Source organism: Protopterus annectens, chromosome 14.part0 (genome assembly GCF_019279795.1).
Source record: "Protopterus annectens isolate FY-2018-M chromosome 14.part0, PAN1.0, whole genome shotgun sequence".
In the NCBI taxonomy this organism is placed as follows: domain Eukaryota; kingdom Metazoa; phylum Chordata; order Ceratodontiformes; family Protopteridae; genus Protopterus; species Protopterus annectens.
Genome location: NC_056748.1, coordinates 710782871 through 710801524, shown reverse-complemented (window position 1 = coordinate 710801524; position 18654 = coordinate 710782871). Strand labels below are relative to the sequence as shown.

Here is an 18654-nt window from a genome sequence, read left to right as displayed (position 1 = left end):
GAGCCTGCTCTGAAGCGTAGGTATTTCCTGCAAAATTCCTTTATTGGAATGCGTAGGTAAGCTTCCTTTAAGTCTAAAGTTGCCAACGAGGCATCTTTGCCTAGCATAGGAAGCAGCTGTTATAAAGTGTTAGCATTTTGAATTTTGGGATTACTAAAAAGGTGTTTAGACTAGAGAAGTCCAAGATAGGACGCCAGGAGCTGTCATTTCTGGGTACCAGGAAAAGTCTCAAGTAAAACATTGTCCCCCTTTTCTTCTGCTGGGACAGGTTGAATAGCCTTGATACATAGAAGAGAGAGAACCTGCTGTTGAGCCTCTGCCCACTGATTTGGGGATAGGTCTGGCCAACCGTTTGGGGGTTGGTAAGGTGTGGAAGTGGAATCTGTATCCTTGGAAAACTATACTTGAAACCCATTTGTCCTGGGTAACGAGTTCCCAGTTTTTTGCATGCAGGGCGAGCTTTCCTCCTAAGGGAGTAGGCAGTTGAGCAGGGCTTGGATGGGTTAAGGTTAAGTCATTCTGACATTTTTCCATAGGGGGTGTCTTACTACTTCCACTGTTGGAAGTGGGAGCCCCCATTGCTTAGGCCTGTGTGTAGCCTGAGACTGTAACCTAGGTGGTCTGCGGTTCCTGGGTTTGGACTGAGAAGGCCTAAAAGAGACTGGAAAGGACCAATTCTTAGAAGGCCAATGCCTACTAAATCTGGGAGGCTGTACTTGCAGGAAATCTTTAACAGTTCGCATAGATTTAGCTTTTTCCTCCATCTTTTTAAGGACATCAACTCTGTTGCCAAACAGGTGGTCTTGGTTTAAGGGGACAGCCAGTAATTTAGCTTTAACATGATCTGGCAAGTTTTGTTCCTTAAGCCAAGCATGCCCTCTAAGTACAGACACAGTGACAGCAGCCCTGCAAGATGCTTGTAAAGAGTCAAAACCACATTGCAAAGTATGTTTACCAACTTGTTCAGCAGAATGCATTAAATCCTGCAATTCTTCAGTCAGGAATCAACATCATTTTCTAAGTAGCCCTATAATATGCTGCTGATACTTTAATATATGAAACTGGCAATTTAAGGCCCTAATGGCCAAAGTAGCAGAAGTGTATACCTTCTTACCCCATCTGTCCAAGGCATTGGGGTAGGGTTTTTGGCAGCAGTAGACAATGCCCTTTAGTCCTTGGGAAATGGTCTCTCGATCCGCAGTAGGATTCTTGAAGAGGAACTTGTGAGAGTCAGGTATTTTGTAATACCAGTCAGGTTTTCTGGGAGCTGGAGGTAAAGTGTCTGGGGCCAAGCTAGAGTCCAAGAAGGCATCATCTACAATGTCCGGAACAGGAGGGATAGCTAAAGGCCTGTGTTGAGGGAGGAGTAAGAATTCCCTAAGCCTCTTTTTGGAGCCAGAGAAATCCTGGCTTTCCCAGCAGAAATGCTCCCTAAGAGTGTGCAAGGTTTCACCAAAAGAAAAATCTTCTGGAGGGGAAGCAGAGGGAATGGAATCCTCTGCATCAGAATCCTCATAGGTAGATAAGGGCAAATCCTGGTCATCAGAAGAAACAGAAATTTCAAAATACTGATCAGAAGAATCAGAAGGAAAATCAGTTCTGGGTCTCTTAGAGGCGGAAGGCTGGCTTTCTCTAATTAAAGTAATAAGGTCTTCAGCCATTCTAAGCATTTGTTTTTTAGGCATATGGACCTGATCATGTGGTTTGGACGTCGGTTTTCTAGGCGTGGGTCGAGTTTTAGGTCTTGATGACGAAGATGGAGTTGGTTTAAAATGCAAATCTGTAAACCTGAATACACCCTCAGAAGCCTGTGCCTGCACAGCGGTTCCGGACCAAACCAAGATAGAGACATCTGCAGGTTCCATAGTCTAAGAAGCATTTCACGGCATACGGGACTCCAAATGGGTCTCAGTAGAGGCCTGCGAATCTGAAGTATTGGGTATCAGGGGCTGAGAAAGCGCCTCACCGAGTACCGGCGAACTGGCGACTAGCTTAATGGAAGCATCGTCGGCAGTTTTGGACCTATACGGTCTGTCTCTGTCTTTATCCTTATATTTTTTCGTAATATCGGTAGTCGGACAGCTTACCGAAGCCATTTCTGGATAGTTAAACAGACTACCAAAATAATTTGCTGCGAAAATAGACAGACGACTAATAGTTCGGGGGTTGAATAAGGCACAAAACCGACAGCGAGAGACGTTGTGGTCTGGGCCTAAAGCAAGGAATGCAGTACGGATGAAAATCTTTATGATGTATTTGCTTTCCACAGGTAAGACAATTGTTAAATTTTACTGACATCGGTTAAGAGCAAGAAAAAGGATTCCCAACGAGGTACTTAGCTTTTTTCGAAGACTTCGGTTCTGAAACTTGAAAATGAAAATTTCAAGAGTCGGCCGACCGGCACTTGCGAACTGCTTCTGCTTCGGGCACCGCGTGCCAAGAAAGACTGATGTAATGGCGTTGGCTGCATGTTTATACCCCTGACGACCTGACGTCATGGAAGAAGAGACAGTACCCGACGCAGGAATACAAGACTTTGGTATTCAGGCCGGCTGAGGGCTACCTGCAGGCAGATGACCCAAATGTAATGACTGCAACAGTGAAACACGAAGAACATCTGTACTATGTTCTTCGTGTTTCACTGCTGAAGTCATCACACCTGGGTCGATTCCCAAAGCTGAAGAAAAGGGTGGAAGCAGTCAAGAAGACTGGGGGCTGGCTAGGATGCCCTGAAAGACTGTGGTTGCAAAGCCTGCCCTGGATTTGAAGAAGATAGGCAGATGGTAATGCTTGGTGAAGGTATGAACAGAAGTCCATGTTGCAGCCTCCAGATGTCCCTGGTAGGGACCCATTGAGAAAAACTGCAGAGGTGGAGGTTGCCCTGGTGGGATGCGTCCTGATCCCCTTTGTGGGTGGTTTCCCATGGTGTTTGTAGCAGAAATGGATGCAGTATGCTATCCATTTGGAGATTGTTTGTTTGGATATGGCCTTGCCCTCTGCCCCTGCTGCAAAGCTGACTAGCAATTGGTCAGTTTTCCTAAAAGATTTAGTCCTATCCAGGTAGAATCTGAGCTGTCTGTGCACATCTAGAGAATGCAGAATTCTTTCCCCCTTGTTTTGTGGGTTAGGGAAAAAGGTGGGCAAATGAACTGATTGGTTGAGAGTCACACTGGATACCACTTTAGGCATGAAAGTTGGGTTAGTCCTGAGGGAGACCCTGTCAGCATGGAAAATGATGAAAGGCTCTACAGCCACGAGTGCTTGTAGCTCTGAAACTCTTCTAGCTAAAGTGATGGCCAGAAGCAAGGCTGTTTTCCAAGAGAGAAATTTTAACTCTGCTGAAGCTGCAGGCTCAAAGGGGGTAGTGTGAGCTTTTCCAACACAAAGTTAAGGTCCCAAGCTGGTGTAGGAGCTCTTCTGGGCGGCCTTAAATTGTTAGCCCCTCTTAGGAACTGTTTGATGAGATGGTGAGAGAAGAGAGGTGGCTCTGTGTTGCAATGAGCAGAGATGGCAGAGGTATGAATTTTAATAGAAGAAAAGGATAGGCCCCTGTGTAGTAGGTCTGCTAGTTAATCCATGATGAGAGGTAGGGAGGGCTGTGCTGTTCCAGCTCCTTTAGCCCGGATCCAGGTGCAATACATTTTCCACTTATCTGCATAGGATTTTCTAGTGCTGGGGCGTCTGGCCTCACGTACAACATCCAGGACTTGTTTGCTTAGGCTGGCAGTTGGAGGAGAGGTCAGGGAATAAGCCAGACAGCTAGGTTCAGGGTCTGCAATTGTGGATGCATGAATTCTCCATTCTTCTGGGTCAGGAGTGTTGGGATCTGAGGTTGATGCCATAGTGGCAGGGTTGACAGGCTGTGCAGCAGTGGTACCAGTGCTGGCGTGGCCAGTCTGGGGCAATCAAGATTGCCCTTGGTTTTTCCTCCCTTATTTTGAGCAGTACCCTTGAAATTAGTGGTAGAGGAGGAAATAACATAGATCGAGAGGTTTACCCATTGGAAGGAAACAGTATCCACTTTCCAGGCCTTGCTGTGAGGTTCCCTGGTGCAAAATTTGCTGAGCTGGTGATTGTTGTGGGAGGCAAAGAGGTCCACCTTCGGGGTGCCCCACTTCTGGGTTACAAGGTTGAAGGTTCTGTGGTCTAGCTGCCACTCGTGTGGGTCTAGCAGGTTTCTGCTTAAGTTGTCTGCCAGACAGTTTTGGGATCCTGGCAGGAATTGTGCTAGCAGGTGAATTTGCATGGCTGAAGCCATGTGCCAAAGGATCATGGCGAACCTGCAGAGAGGATAAGAGTGAGATCCCCCCTGCTTGTTGATATACTACATCACTGTGGTGTTGTATGTTTTGATCAGTAGAGGCCCCGGGGAGAGTAGGGGGTCTGAAAGCTGTCAGCACGTGCTGAACAGCTAGCATCTCTTTTCAGTTGATGTGCAGATGTATTTGATTTGGGCTCCAATGGCCCTGAATGCACCTGCCGTCCAGGTGTGCACCCCAGGCATAATCTGATGCATCTTTGGTTAGGGTCTTGGCGGCGTGGGGTTGTGAGAAGGGAAGACCCTTGTGGTTGCATGCTGCTTCCCACCAAAGAAAATCTTTTCTTAGACAGGGTTTCATAGGTACGATAGTTTCCAGGTCCTGAGAGTGTTGACACCAAAGACTTTTTACATACCATTGCAGTTTCCTTATATGCAGTCTGGCAAATGGAATGAGTAGAATGCAGGAAGCCATGAACCCTAGAGCTTGCAGGATTTTCCTTGCAGATAATAGGGTTCTGGTGGCTAGTTGAGAGAAGTAGCCTGTCAGTTATGCTTGTTTTTCTGGAGTAAGGAATGCCATCTGGGATTCTGTGTCCAGGTCTGCTCCCAGGAATACAATTTTTTGAGCGGGGACTAGTTTGGATTTCTTTTCATTTATAGTATACCCCAGGGAGGTCAGTAGGTCCTTTACAAAGGTCAGGTGCTGTAACAGCTTTTCCTGACTGTCTGCCTGAATCAGACAGTCGTTTAAATAGGGATAAATGTGAATATTTCTTTGTCTGTAAAAAGCAATGGCAGAAGCCAGGCATTTTGTGAAAACTCTGGGAGCAGTGGATAAGCCAAAGGGAAGCGCAGAGAACTGAAAGTGCATAGATCCTGTCCTGAAACGTAGATATTTCCTGCAAGATTCCCTGATTGAGATGTGTAGATAGGCCTCTTTTAGGTCTAGGATGGTTAACCAAGCATCCATGGAAAGCATAGGAAGAAGTTGCTGGAGGGTGAGCATTCTGAATTTTGGTATCACCAGGAAGGTGTTTAGAATTGATAGAGCGAGGATTGGGTGCCAGGTGCCCTCTTTTCTGGGTACCAGGAAAAGCCTGGAATAGAAACCTAGGCCTATCTGGTCTGCAGGAACAGGCTGTATTTCCCTCATGGAGAGCAGGGAATGGGCTTGTTTTTTGGCCTCTGCCCACTGGTTTGGAGGAAGATCTGGCAACCCATTTGGGGTTGGCAGAGTGTGGAAATAAAATTTGTATCCCTAGGACATTGTTGAGGACCCATCGGTCGTTGGTAAGAGAGACCAGTTTTTTGCATGGGAGGAGAGTTTTCCTCCTAGGGACACAAGCAGGTGGGCAGAGGTAAGGCATGGAGGTGTAAAGTCATTGTGAGTTCTTTCCATAAGGTGGTGGCTTAGCACACTCCCTATTTTTGAAGTGGAGGAACTCCATTGCTTAGATTTCTGCATTCCCTGGGACTGCTGTCTGGGGGGGGGGTCTGCTTCCCCTAGGTCTTGTCTGAGCTGGCCTGGAGGGGGCCAGAAAGGTTCAGTACTTATTGGGGCAATGCCTACTGAACCTCGGAGGCTGGACCGTTAAGAAGTCTGTCTGCATATATTTAGCTTTTTCTTCCATCTTTTCAAGACCTCTTCTGCATTGCTGGCTAACAAATTGTCTTTGTTCAATGGTGCGTCCAACAGTTTTGATTTACATGGACTGGCAAGGTCTGTTCCTTAAGCCAAGCATGCCTTCTAAGTAAAGAACCAGTGACTGCTGCCCTGCAAGATGCTTCTAGGGTGTCAAAGCCACATTGCAAGGTGTGTTTAGTAAATCGGCTTGCAGAATGCATAAGCTCCTGTAATTCTTTACTTTCTGCACAAGCAGGAAAGGGAGTAGTTCCATGGTATGTTGCTGGTATTTTAGCATGTGGAACTGACAATTTAGTACTCTAAAGGCAAGAGTTGCAGAGGTGTATACTTTTTTACCCCAAATGACTAAAGCTCGGGAATCCATGTCCGAGGAGGTGGGATTCTTAGCTGTGGTTGCTTTTATTCCTTTAGGTCTTTGGGGGATGACCTCTGGGTCAGCAGTAGGATTTTTGAATAGAAATTTGTGAGAGTCTGGGACTCTGTAATACCTGTCAGGTTTCCTGGGAGCAGGAGGAAAGGTGTCAGGAGTCAAACTGGATTCCATAAAGACATCATCCACAACATCTAAGACAGGAAGAATGGCTAAAGGACTGTGCTGTGGTAAATCTAAGAATTCCCAAGTCTCTTTTTTGGACTGAGGATAGTCCTGACATTTCCACTGGAAATGCTCCCTTAAAGTATGTAGGATTTCACCAAGTGAAAAAATCCTCTGGAGGAAAGGCAGAAGGAATGTATTCCTCTGCATCCGAATCCTCATAAGCAGATAGGGGTTGCATGTCTTCATATTCTGAAACCTCAGAGTCATCGGACTCCTGGTCAGATAAAACTGCTGGGGACAAGTCTCTTTCTTTTGGAAGGGGTAGTCTGGCTTCCCGTAATAAGCATGATAAGGTATTCCACCATTTTAAGCATTTGAAATTGAGGCATGGAAGCAGGTGCCTCAGCTTGGGTCGATCGTTTTTTAGGTGTAGTTCATACCCTGGGCCTTAGACACTCGGTACTTTTAAAAAGAACTGAAGACGGGAAAGTCGTCGGTTTGTGTCAAGTACCGGTAGTGTGAAGAACTTCCTCGGAAGCCGGTGCCTGCTCAGCAGCTCCGGACCCATCCAAGGTAGAGACATCTGCAGGATCCTTAGTCAAAGAAGAGTCTCGCGGCAACGAACGGGTCTCGGTAGCAGCCTGAGAATCCACAGAAGGGGGCATCAAGGGCTGTAAAAGCGCCTCACTGAGGACTGGTGAACCGACGGCTAGCTTAAAGGAAGTGTTGTCGGCAGTTTTGGACCTGTGTGGTCTGTCTCTGTCTTTATCCTTACGTTTTTTCAGAAGATTGGTAGTCGGATGGCTTACCGAAGCCATATCAGAATACGGTGATGGAGAGCGAAAATATTTAGCTACAATAAGGGCCCAATGACATATAGTTCTGGTGTTGAACAAAGCACAAAAGCAACAGGGAGGTACGTCGTGATCTGGGCCTAAACAGGTGACATAGTAAGAATGGAAGTCTCAGTGTGGTATTTGCTTTCCACAGGTGAGCCAACTTTTTCTGACATCGGCTAGAGCAAGAAAAAAAGGATCCCCAGAGGGGTACTTAGCTTTAGAAGACTTATTCGGAAACTAAACTCGGGTAACCGCTGACCGGCACAAGTGCAAACTGCTTCTGCTTCGGGCTCCAAGGCAAGAAAGACTGATGTAATGGCATCGGCTGCCTGATTTTACAACACTGACGACCTGACGTCAGTCCTGCAATGACAGCAACTGATGCAGAAATACTAAGCCTCTGGTATTCGGGTCGACTGAGGGCTACCCCTGGCAGGATAACCCAAGTGTGATGACTGCAACAGTGAAACACGAAGAATATCATATGTAAATAAAGCAGGGAGGCTACAAAATAATTTAAAGAGGAGAACTGAGTGATAAAAAGTACAGTTTTGTACCTACCATAAATGTAGATGTTCGAGTGTTCACACTGCTGCAGTCATCACTCTTGGGTTATCCTGCTGTCAGGCGGTCCCGCAGTCGGCCCGAGTTCCAAAGTCTTGATCCGGTGTCGGTTGCTGTCGCTTATTCCCTGACGTCAGTGCGCCAGGGGTATATAAGATGCATCCGACACCATTTTCTTCAGTTTTTCTTGCCCCAGATGTCAGGTGCCCCCAATAGGTAGGCAATAAATATTGCTATATAAAAATATACATATAAAAATAAAACAATACCTTGAGTCACAAGCAAATACACCACAGAGGTTGTATAGGATAGAAAGGAATAGATAAGTCCAGCTAGTTCAGAGGGGATGGAGGGAGGGGTAACCTGGACTGCAGCAGTGTGAACACTCGAACATCTACATTTATGGTAGGTACAAAACTGTACTATGTTCATCATGTTACACTGCTGCAGTCATCACTCTTGGGTTCAATCCCAAAGCTAAGGATGGGTGGTGGAACTAAACAGGGTTTGGAGAGGCTAGTAGGCCCTGCAGAACTGCAGTGGCAAAGCCAGCTCTGGTTTTAGAGTATAGAGGTAAGTGACAGTGCTTGGTGAAGGTGTGCACTGAACTCCAAGTTGCAGCCTCCAAAATATCCTTGGTTGGTACCCTCTGAGGAAGGCTGTTGATGTTGCTGTAGCCCTGGTGGAATGGGGCCTGATGTTACCAGGCACAGATTTCCCACGGTGTGTGTAGCAGAAATGGATACAATGTTCTATCCATTTTGAAACGGTCTGTTTTGAGATAGCTTTTCCTTGAGATCCTGCAGCATAGGATACAAAGAGCTGGTCAGATTTTCTGAAAGCCTTAGTTTTATCCAAGTAGTAACGCAATTGCCTGTGAATGTCCAAAGAGTGTAGGAGCCTTTCCCCTTTGTTCTGGGGGTTTGGATGAAAGGTGGGCAAATGAATGGTTTGGTTTAGGGCCACACTGGATACCACCTTTGGCATAAAGGAAGGGTTAGTTCATAAAGAGACTCTGTCTTGATGAAAAATGATGAAAGGCTCCACTGCCATTAGGGCCTGTAGTTCTGAGACTCTTCGTGCTGAAGTTATTGCTAACAGGAGGGCAGTTTTCCATGATAGGAACTGTAGCAGTGAAAGCTGGTTCAAAGGGCGGAGTGTAAGCTTTTCCAGAACAAAGTTGAGATCCCAAGTTGGTGTTGGTGGTCTCCGGGGCGGTCTTATGTTCTTAGCCCCTCTAACTGTCTTAGTAATGGGTGTGAAAATATAGGAGGATCCGTGTTGTATTGAGCTGACATAGCTGAGGCGTGGATCTTAATAGATGAGAAGGAAAGTCCTTTGTGCAACATCTCAGTTAAATATTGAAGAATCTGAGGAATATTTGGGACAAGGGGATTTTGGCCTTTAGCCTGGTTCCAGGCGCAGAATCTTTTCCATCTGTCTGAATAGACTTTCCTGGTGCTGGGCCTCCTGGTCTCCAGAATGACGTCCATCACAGCTTTAGAGAGAAGTGTTGACTGGTTATTTAGGCAATTTGCCATGCAGCCAGATTTAAAGTCTTGAGCTGGCTGTGTAGAATCTGATTGTTTTGCTGAGTGAGCAGGTGAGGAATTGTAGGCAAAATCCATGGTGGGCCTTGAGCCATGTTCCTTAGTACTGCATACCAGTGTTGGCGTGGCCAGTCTGGAGTAATGAGTATCATTTGTGGCCTCTCTAATCTGGCTTTCAGCAGCACCTTTGCTAGAAGATGCAGTGGAGGAAAGGCATACACTGTCAATGTTTTCCAACTTAATGAAAGGGCGTCCACTTTCCAAGCTAGTGTGTGGTATGTCCTTGTGCAGAATTTCCGTAGTTGGTAGTTTTGGGGGGAAGCAAATAGATCTATGTCTGGGCTCCCCCATTTTTGAGTTATCATTGCGAATACTTGTGGATCTAGTTTCCACTCGTGAGGATCTGTGATGTTTCTGCTTAGATCGTCTGCCAGTGTGTTTTTCTTTCCTGGCAGGAATTGTGCTTGTAGTTGAACTTGGTAGGTCAGTGTGTGTTCCACAAGGTCATTGCTTGTCTGCATAGGGGGTAGGAGTGTGTGCCCCCTTGCTTGTTTATGTACCACATCACCGTGGTGTTGTCCGTCTTTATTAGGAGTTGTCCTGGATGTAGGAGGTCCTTGAAAGCTGTTAGGGCATTTTGTACAGCTAGCATCTCTTTTTGATTGATATGTAGATGCCTTTGGTTTGCAGACCATTTGCCCTGAACACCCTGTCCTGCCATGTGTGCTCCTCAGGCATAATCCGATGCATCTGTTGTTATAGTTTGCCTGGCTGTGGGTAAGGTGAAAGGCTGACCCTTGTTGAGGTGACATGCCTGAGCCCACCATAAAAACTCCTGTTGAAGGCAGGGAATGAGTGGAATTATTGTTTCCAAGCTGTGGCTGTGTTGAGACCATACGCTTTTCAGATACCATTGTAATTTCCTCATATGCAGTTTTGCAAATGGTATTAGTAGTATGCAAGATGCCATGAATCCCAAGGCCTGCATAATTTTTCTTGCAGGGAGTTGGGTCATTGTTGCCATCATTTTGAAGTATTGAGTCAGTTGTCTTTGCTTGTCTGGCGTGAGGTAAGCCATCTGGGCCGTTGTATTTAAGCTGGCACCCAGGAATATTATGTCTTGTGAGGGCACTAGTTTTGACTTCTTTTCGTTTACTGTGTACCTTAGCCAACTTAGTAGGTTTTTGACAAACGCCAGATGCTTTAATAGAATGTCCAGGTATGGATATATTTGAATCCCTCTTTGTCTGAAGTATGCAATTACTGGTGCCAGACATTTTGTGAAGACCCTTGGCACAGTAGATAAGCCAAAGGGCAGTGCAGAGAATTGGTAATGGGTTGAACCTGCAATAAATCGGAGGTATCTTCTGCAATTTTGTCTGATAGGGACATGCAGGTATGCCTCCTTGAGGTCCAACGTTACTAGCTAAGCCTTCTTGCCCAGCATGGGAAGAAGTTGCTGTAGTGTTAGCATCTTGAATTTCGGTACTTCCAGGTATGTATTTAGAATTGAGAGGTCCAGAATGGGTCTCCAGGCTTTGTCCTTTCGGGGAACTAGAAACAGTCTCGAGTAAAATCCTTGTCCTTGCTCCTGTGTAGGAACCTGTTGAATGGCTCTCATGTCCATGAGAGCTGAAATTTGCTTTTGAGCCTCTGCCCATTGATTTGGTGGCAGGTTTGGCATTCCTTTTATCCTTGGCAAAGTGTGAAAGTGGAATTTGTATCCTTGAGATACAATATTTAGGACCCATTTGTCTTTTGTGATGATGTGCCAGTTGTCTGCAAAAAGTGCTAGTTTCCCCCCCAAGAGAGCTGCCAAGTCATTGTGTTTGTCTTCTGGTAGTTTGAGACATGTCTTCTCCTCCTTTTTGTGTTGTGGCACTCCATTGTTGAGGCTAGTAACAGCCTTGTGGCTGGCCTCTGCCTCTTGGGTGTCTGTATCTGCCCCTCTGTGGTCTGGCAGAAGCTGGAAAGGACCAGTTTTTGGTTGGCCAATTTCTGCTGAAACGAGGAGGTTGAACCTGTAAAAAATCCTTGACCGTCGGCATAGATTTTGCCTTATCCTCCATTTTCTTTAAAACTTCTTCTGCTTTTACACCAAATAAAACATCCTGCTGTAAGGGTGCATCCAATAACTTTGCTTTAACATGATCAGGTAAAGTTTGTTCTTTTAACCAAGCATGCCTACGTATGACAGACTCTGTCACTGCTGCTCTACAAGAAGCTTCCAATGAATCAAATCCACATGGCAAAGTATGTTTTCCCATTTGTTCAGCTGAATGCAACAAATCTTGCATTTCCTTGTAATCTGGCTGGTCTGTATGTGCGAGCATTTTTTGTTTTAATTGAGACATCAGATATTGTTGATATTTCAGCATGTGAAACTGACAATTTAAGGCCCTCTTAGCTAGAGTAGCTGAGGTATATACTTTCTTTCCCCATCTGTCTAGTGCTCTAGAATCCCTTTCAGAGGGCACAGGATTTTTAGCAGTAGAGGCTTTAACCCCTTTGGGACCCTGGGAAATGGTTTCTGGGTCAGCAACAGGGCTTTTATACAGGAATTTGTGTGAGTCAGGGACTCTGTAGTATCTGTCTGGTTTGGCTGGTGCAGGAGGTAGAGAATCTGGGTTAAGGCTAGATTCTGAATAAACATCATCCACAATGTCTAACACAGGTGGAATTGCAAGTGGTCTGTGCTGGGGTAGTAAAAGGAACTCTCGGAGCCTTTTCTTAGAATCACTGGTCTTCCCAGTGGAAATGTTCCCTCATAGTATGTAAGGTTACCCCAAAAGAGTAGTCTTATGGGGGAGATGCAGAAGGGATAGACTCTTCAGCATCAGAATCTTCATAAGGGGGAAAGGAATATTCCTGTTCCTCAGAAGAGTCTGAGGAAACTGAAACCTGGTCAGAGGAAGCGTAGTCCTCCTCCTGCCTTGGTCTTTTATCAGGTGGGGGATGGGAACCCCTGATTAGGGTAATTAAGTTCAGCCATCTTAAGCATCTGTTTCCTAGGCATGGGGCCTTGTACCGGAGACTGCTGTGCAGTCTTTGTTTTAAAGGAATTTTCAGTTTTGCATAGAATTTAATAGTGAGTGTAGTCGGTCTGAAGACACCTTCAGCAACTGAAGGCCTTTCAACTGCACCGGAATCTCCTTCAGGTAAGGAGTCAGAAGGGCCTAAACGTTGTGGAGGCCTAGTAATCTCCACTTGTGAATCGGATGTCGCCTGGGGTTCTAAATCAGCGGTCGTCAGGGGCTGCGTAGGTGCCTCCCTGAAAACTGGAGAACCGGCGACTGGTCTAGCAGAGGCCTCTGTGTCCGGTTTGGATTTCAGATGTCTGTCCTTATATTTGCGTTTTTTTATGTATTCCTGTTATCAGTTGCACCGATGGCATGGTATAATTAAATTTCCTACCAAAATAATGTCGGGCAAAATCAAACCGACATTTAATAGTTCGTTTATTAAACCTAGCACAAAACTGACAACCTGTGACGTCGTGGTCTGGGCCTAGGCAGGGAATACAATAAGAATGAAAGTCCTTATGAGGTATTTGCTTCCCACAAGAAATGCAATTGTTAACTTTTTCTGACATCGGACTGAGGCAAGAAAAGGTTCCCCAACGGGGTACTTAGCTTTATGAAGACTTCGGTCTGAAATTCGATTTGAAAATTTCAGGAGTCGGCCAACCAGCACTTGCGAACTGCTTCTGCTTCGGGCACCGCACGGCAAGAAAGACTGAAGAAAATGGCGTCGGATGCGTCTTGTATACCCCTGGCGCTCTGACGTCAGAGAAGAAGCGACAGCAACCGACGCAGACCAAGACTTTGGAACTCGGGCCGACTGCGGGACCGCCTGACGGCAGGATAACCAAAGAGTGATGACTGCAGCAGTGTAACACAATGAACATCAGACTACTTTTATTATGTTGTAAAACAGAGAAGATTAGAGAACACCCCAATATGGTATGCAAGTCATGCTAACATGCTTATTTAATAAACTTCTAGGTTTACATTGTTTGACTGTGACAAAAGGGATGTGAACAAATAAGCTACAGTGAGCACAGTTAACAGTAAAGTTAGGAAACTGCTTAGTGAAAGGGTAGGGAGTTTTTGAAAAACACTACTACAAGAAAACTGAACTGTGCAATCAAATCACAAACTTAATTACTAAAGGCATGTTAAAAGATGTGAATGCAGCCTTTTAGAGACAGTAGACCCAGGAGTTCCAAGATTCCTTCTTTATCCTAAAGGCCCACAGGAAGTCCCTCTTTCCTCATGTAGTCCTTACCTGTACCACTTGCCAAGGTTCCAATGGACCCAGATCCACTGCAGCTGAACACCAAAGAGCTGGACTCTGCAGAACCACTTCCTGATTCTGCTGAACCTGTTCCAGACTGAGAATCCTCCTGCAGTAGCAAATCCAAAAGGTCACTGGGGTTTGATTGATTATCTCTGTTACTTAGGCCTTCAGCATCATCCCCTTCCTCCTAAAAGTAAACACAAGACAAACGAGACCCCTAAAGCAATATCCATACAGGATTACATTATATGCTATATATCCATAAAGTTATTAAACTAGTCATGTAATAAATAATTGTACAAGCAGCAAGATCTGGTTAATGACACCCTGTTTGATGGATGTATTAAAATCACAATTCCAACCTACTGAAATTGAATCATACACAAGAACTTCAACCTTAACTGGTATTTTAAAGGAGGACATTTAAAGTCACTTGCATGTTAAACATGAAATTTAATGTACTCACCACAAGATGCAGAGGTGGTTAATAGGCTATTGACCAAGACCCATTTTTAAGTCTAGTCCAGCTACCCCACATGTAACAATCCACTGCAGGCACGTGTCAATACCTCAAGGAATTTTACGGGTATGATGCTAATGCTAGTTCTGCAAGAAAGGTGACCACCCATCACTAACCTGAACAAATACATGCTACACACATCTGGACAGTTTGGCACCTCCAACTCAAAAGCTGCATGTTCCCTGCTCTGGCTCTCATCATGCTGCTCATCTTCTATCGTTCTAGTTCTTTGCTGTGTAAAAGTATAGTTGTGTAAAATCTTACCAAATGCTTGGCCAGTATATCAAAGCCTTAGGATTTTATAGACAAAGTACAAAATTGAGGTCCCAGGAAGGTGGAATAGGCTTCCTGGTCAAGTCTGATATGAAAGACGCTTTTAAGAAATTGCTTGACTTCAAACCTAGAGGCAAGAGGAGGAGTCAATAAAAGACCAGCAGAACAACCTGAAAGATGACCTTTAATAGTAGTATATGCTAACTCATCATGGATCAAGTCACACAAATAAGACAGAACCAAAGGGATCCCCTCAGAAAATGGATACTGGTTACAAACAAGGCACTAGACAGAAAATCTCTTCCATTAGGACACGCATGAGTTCCTGGTAGTGGGTTTCCTGGTCTCCTACAGGACATTAAGCATGTTCCTCAGAAAATAAGTGCCAAAAGGGGATCAAACCCTAGCACCCACAATGTCAGCTGAAGAGTGGACAAGTGAGGATGGATCAGAGATCCCTTGTCTTGTGTGAGCTGGTCCACACTGTGAGGTAACTTGTGGTGATTGCACCTGGCTAGGTGATCATAGGAAGTTACTAGACTACTGACCCTGAGGCCTTTACAAGCCTAGGGCAAGAATTTAACCCATGTTCCAACAAGTCAGCACCCTATGCCATTGTCCAGCAGGGACAAATGTGGAATCCCAGGGGTGTGTTTTCTGTTCCCCATCCAGTTATTCAGGCTGTTTAAAAAGGTTTAATGAGGTACTCTGCTTTAGGTGGAGAGAGAGTCTATTCCATAAAAGGGGGGGGGGAGAGTCTCTGGGACACAAATCTGTCCTGCCAACAAGTCCTATTGATGTCATAGACCAGACTGGGGTCTCGCGTGCGGGTTAATCGAGTGGAGGCTGACTTGTGGGTATGCAGCAACCCCATCAGGGTGGGGTCTGGGAACGCTTTGTATGCCAGACAGAGGTCACCTCTGAGGTGTCTGTAGGAGACTGAGTAGAGGGACAGTGTTTGAGGCCCTGGATTCTCTGGCTGAGGAATCTCTGTGGTTTCTCCAGCTGCTGCATGTACTTTGTGAGGTACATGCCAAAAGGGCATTGTACTCAATAATTTGGTCTTATAAGGGAAGAATACTGGGATGTTATGACCACCTTGCCCCTGGATGAGATACCCTTCCTAATGAGGTGGGCCATGTAGAAAGCTTTCCTTACAAGAGGCAATATGGTGGTCAAAAGTCAGTGTGCTACCAACTTGCGTTCCCAAGTCCCTCACAACTGATTGATATGGCACGAAGCACGCAATGTGATCATTTGTGGGGGCATCATTCTCCCCAAAAGGGATGATTATGCATTTTTTGGCATTCAGTTTGAGGCCATGTTTCTGGCACCAGTAATTTGTTTGGGTGAGACCCTTTTGGAGGATGTCCACATCACTAAGGGAATTGATGACAGCACCCAGCTTGCAGTCATCTGTAAACTTGCTCAGCCATAGCCCACTAGATTTAGCCTGTACCTCTGAGAAGTATAACCCAAACAGCAGAGGCCCCAAGACTGATCCCTGGGTTACACCGCTTGTTACAGGTCTACTAATACTTGAGGTGGCCTCCCCTATTTTGACTAGGTGGGTCCATCAGTGAGCCAGTTTGCTACCCATCTGGGGAAACATATGGATTGATGCCTAGTTGACAGAGTTCATCTACTATACCTGAGTGGGGAATAGTATCGAAGGCCTTGGCCAGGTCAAAGTAGGTAGTGTGCACCGTCTTCCCCTAGTCTATGGCCTTCATGACTGTCCCAAAGAAAACCACCAAATTTAACCGGCATGACCTCCCCCTGACAAAACCAAACTGTGTGGGATCAAGTGTCTGGAGGTTGCCAATGTCCTTGTTAATGACGTACATGATAATCCGCTCAATGGCCTTGCAGATCAGGCAAGTTAGGCTGATGGGTTTATAATTTCCTGGATTGGTGGATGCTCCACCTTTGTGCAAAGGGATGACAGTAACTGTCCTCCACTCAGCTGGGACGAAGACGGTACTCAGGCTTTGGTTGAATAGGGTGCCTAATGGTACTGCAAGCTCCTGCCCGAGTTCATGTAGAATGCAACCTGGGATGTATCGGGTCCCATGGAGGGTGTATTTTTTGCCTTTGAGAGGGCAGTGAGGACTTGCTCCTTAGAGATAAGGGGAGGGGGGCAGGTACTGGGGATGTCCTGTTTTACTGATGGGGGGGGGGGGCACAGGAGTGAAGTTTGCATTGAACCTGTCTGACAGCAGGTTGGCTATACCTACAGGGTTTGTGCATGCGGTGTCTCTGACCACCAGTTCTGAGCAGATCTGGGAGCTTCCCCTTGAGAGTGCGGACATATGTGAAGAAAGCCTTACAATTGTCTTTAGTAGATATGGCCAGTTTGGACTCTAAGTTTGCTTTGGAGGATTTCACTAGTGCTGTTATTTGCTTGTTCAGGATAAGGAGAGACTGCTTCCAATTAGACACCTGGCCCTTCTTGGTCCTGGACAATCTTTTCCTTTTATTATAGAGTTTATTTATTATAGATGTCCAACAAACAGGTTTACTCTTCTTTGAGGAGGATGATTTTGTCCCATCTGGAATTCCTGATTCCATGCGGCTATATAAATGTTCATATAGTACTTTGGTGTAAGTTTGGACATATGTGCCAGTTTCTGTAGAGCGGGAGGGGGCTGTGAAGCTCTTTATACCTTCCCTCAGGAGGATGTAATCAGCTTTGAAGTTTTTTTGCTTGACCTTAGATGGGGGTGGGGGGATTGGGGAAGATGGTGACTTCGAAAGGGACTGCTTTGTGGTCAGATCTTATCAGGGATGAAAACACTGTAGAGATGTTGCAGTGGTTACTCATGTTGGTTAATACCAAGTCCAAGATATTTTCACCTCTTGTAGGTGTGTCGACCAACTGGTCCAAGGCAACTGCAATGACGAAATCAAGGAATCTCTGGGCATTTGTATTTTGGCATGAGTATTTCTTCCAGTCTATGGGTGGATAGTTAAACTCGCCCAAGATCAGGGTGAACGTTTGAATCTTGATAGATTCGAAGAGGTCCAGATAGGTGGAGTGAGCATTTTCAGTCAGAGTTGGAGGCCTGTTGCTAGCTATGATTTGAATAGGGGTCTTGTCAATTGTTAACTGCACTTGGAGTATTTCCTGTGCATCATACTGTCTGACCAGCCTACAGGTATCTGTGTCTTTTATATATATATATATATATATATATATATATATATATATATATATATTGCAACTCCACCACTTTTTGTTTTGCTGGCCACGGCTTGGGGTCTGAATAACGGCATGAGTAACCTAGTATGGCTGGGGTGCTCTCCGCAGCTTTGAACCAGGTTACTGTGACTGCACAAATGTCAGCTTCTTCCAGGGATAAGAATGCTTGCAATGAGTGCAGTTTTATGTTTAGACTCTTAGCGCTTAGCAGTATAACATTTAATTTACTTTTTGATGAAATGTTCATGTTGGTAGTTTTGACCTTATAGCACTGCCCTAAAAAGTCACTATGGGGGAGGCAAGAGCCTTTGCCAGGAGCCTGAAGCCCAAGGGAGAGAGATGCAGGCCATCTCTGGCAAAGCATCGTGGCTTGTCAACCATGTCATCCCAGGCTGTCGGGTACTGGATCCCCTTTGAATGACACCAGAAACTAAGCCAGTTGTTAAAGTCAATCATTTTATCTTTGTATTGAGGCATCATTTTTTGGTGACAGTAGAATGCTGCTTAAAGCTAGGGACATACTTGCCTGGGACACATACTCAGGATCATGCCTCTCTTCATATAGTCCAGGGAAGTACGTCTCATAGTCATTCACTCCAACATGGACTATGACAGAGTCATAACAGTACCTGTTGAGACTTGAGTGCATTGGTGATACAGCAGATTCTGGCAGCCGACAGAGACTTTCTCCTTATCTACCCTGATGAGAGGAACATCTGTCTCTCACAAAGGAGTCTCCTATGACTAATACGTTGGGTTTATGTTTAGGCCTCAATGGCTGTGAGACAGTTGTGCGGACCATAAGTGGTGTAGTGGGCAGTGGAGTTTGTGTGTGTTTATGCCTCAGAGGTCTCTCTTGTTTGGGTATGCTTCTGTTGAGGGCCTCTGCATATGTGGGTGTGTGTTGTGTAGGTGTGGGTGGTGTTTGAGGTGTGGTGTTCTTGTTGCCAACCTTCTCAGTGC

General features: G+C 45.6%; 1 protein-coding gene across 4 annotated transcripts in view; it reads right to left on the bottom strand.

Annotated features, from left to right (window-relative positions):
* Positions 1-18654, bottom strand: part of PER3 (period circadian regulator 3) — a 508287-nt gene that overhangs the window by 326656 nt on the left and 162977 nt on the right. For all 4 annotated transcript variants that reach the window (XM_044056446.1, XM_044056445.1, XM_044056444.1 and 1 more), the window contains one exon: positions 13685-13883. In XM_044056446.1, the coding sequence (XP_043912381.1) occupies positions 13685-13883 (199 nt within the window). The remainder of the gene's footprint in view (positions 1-13684; positions 13884-18654) is intronic.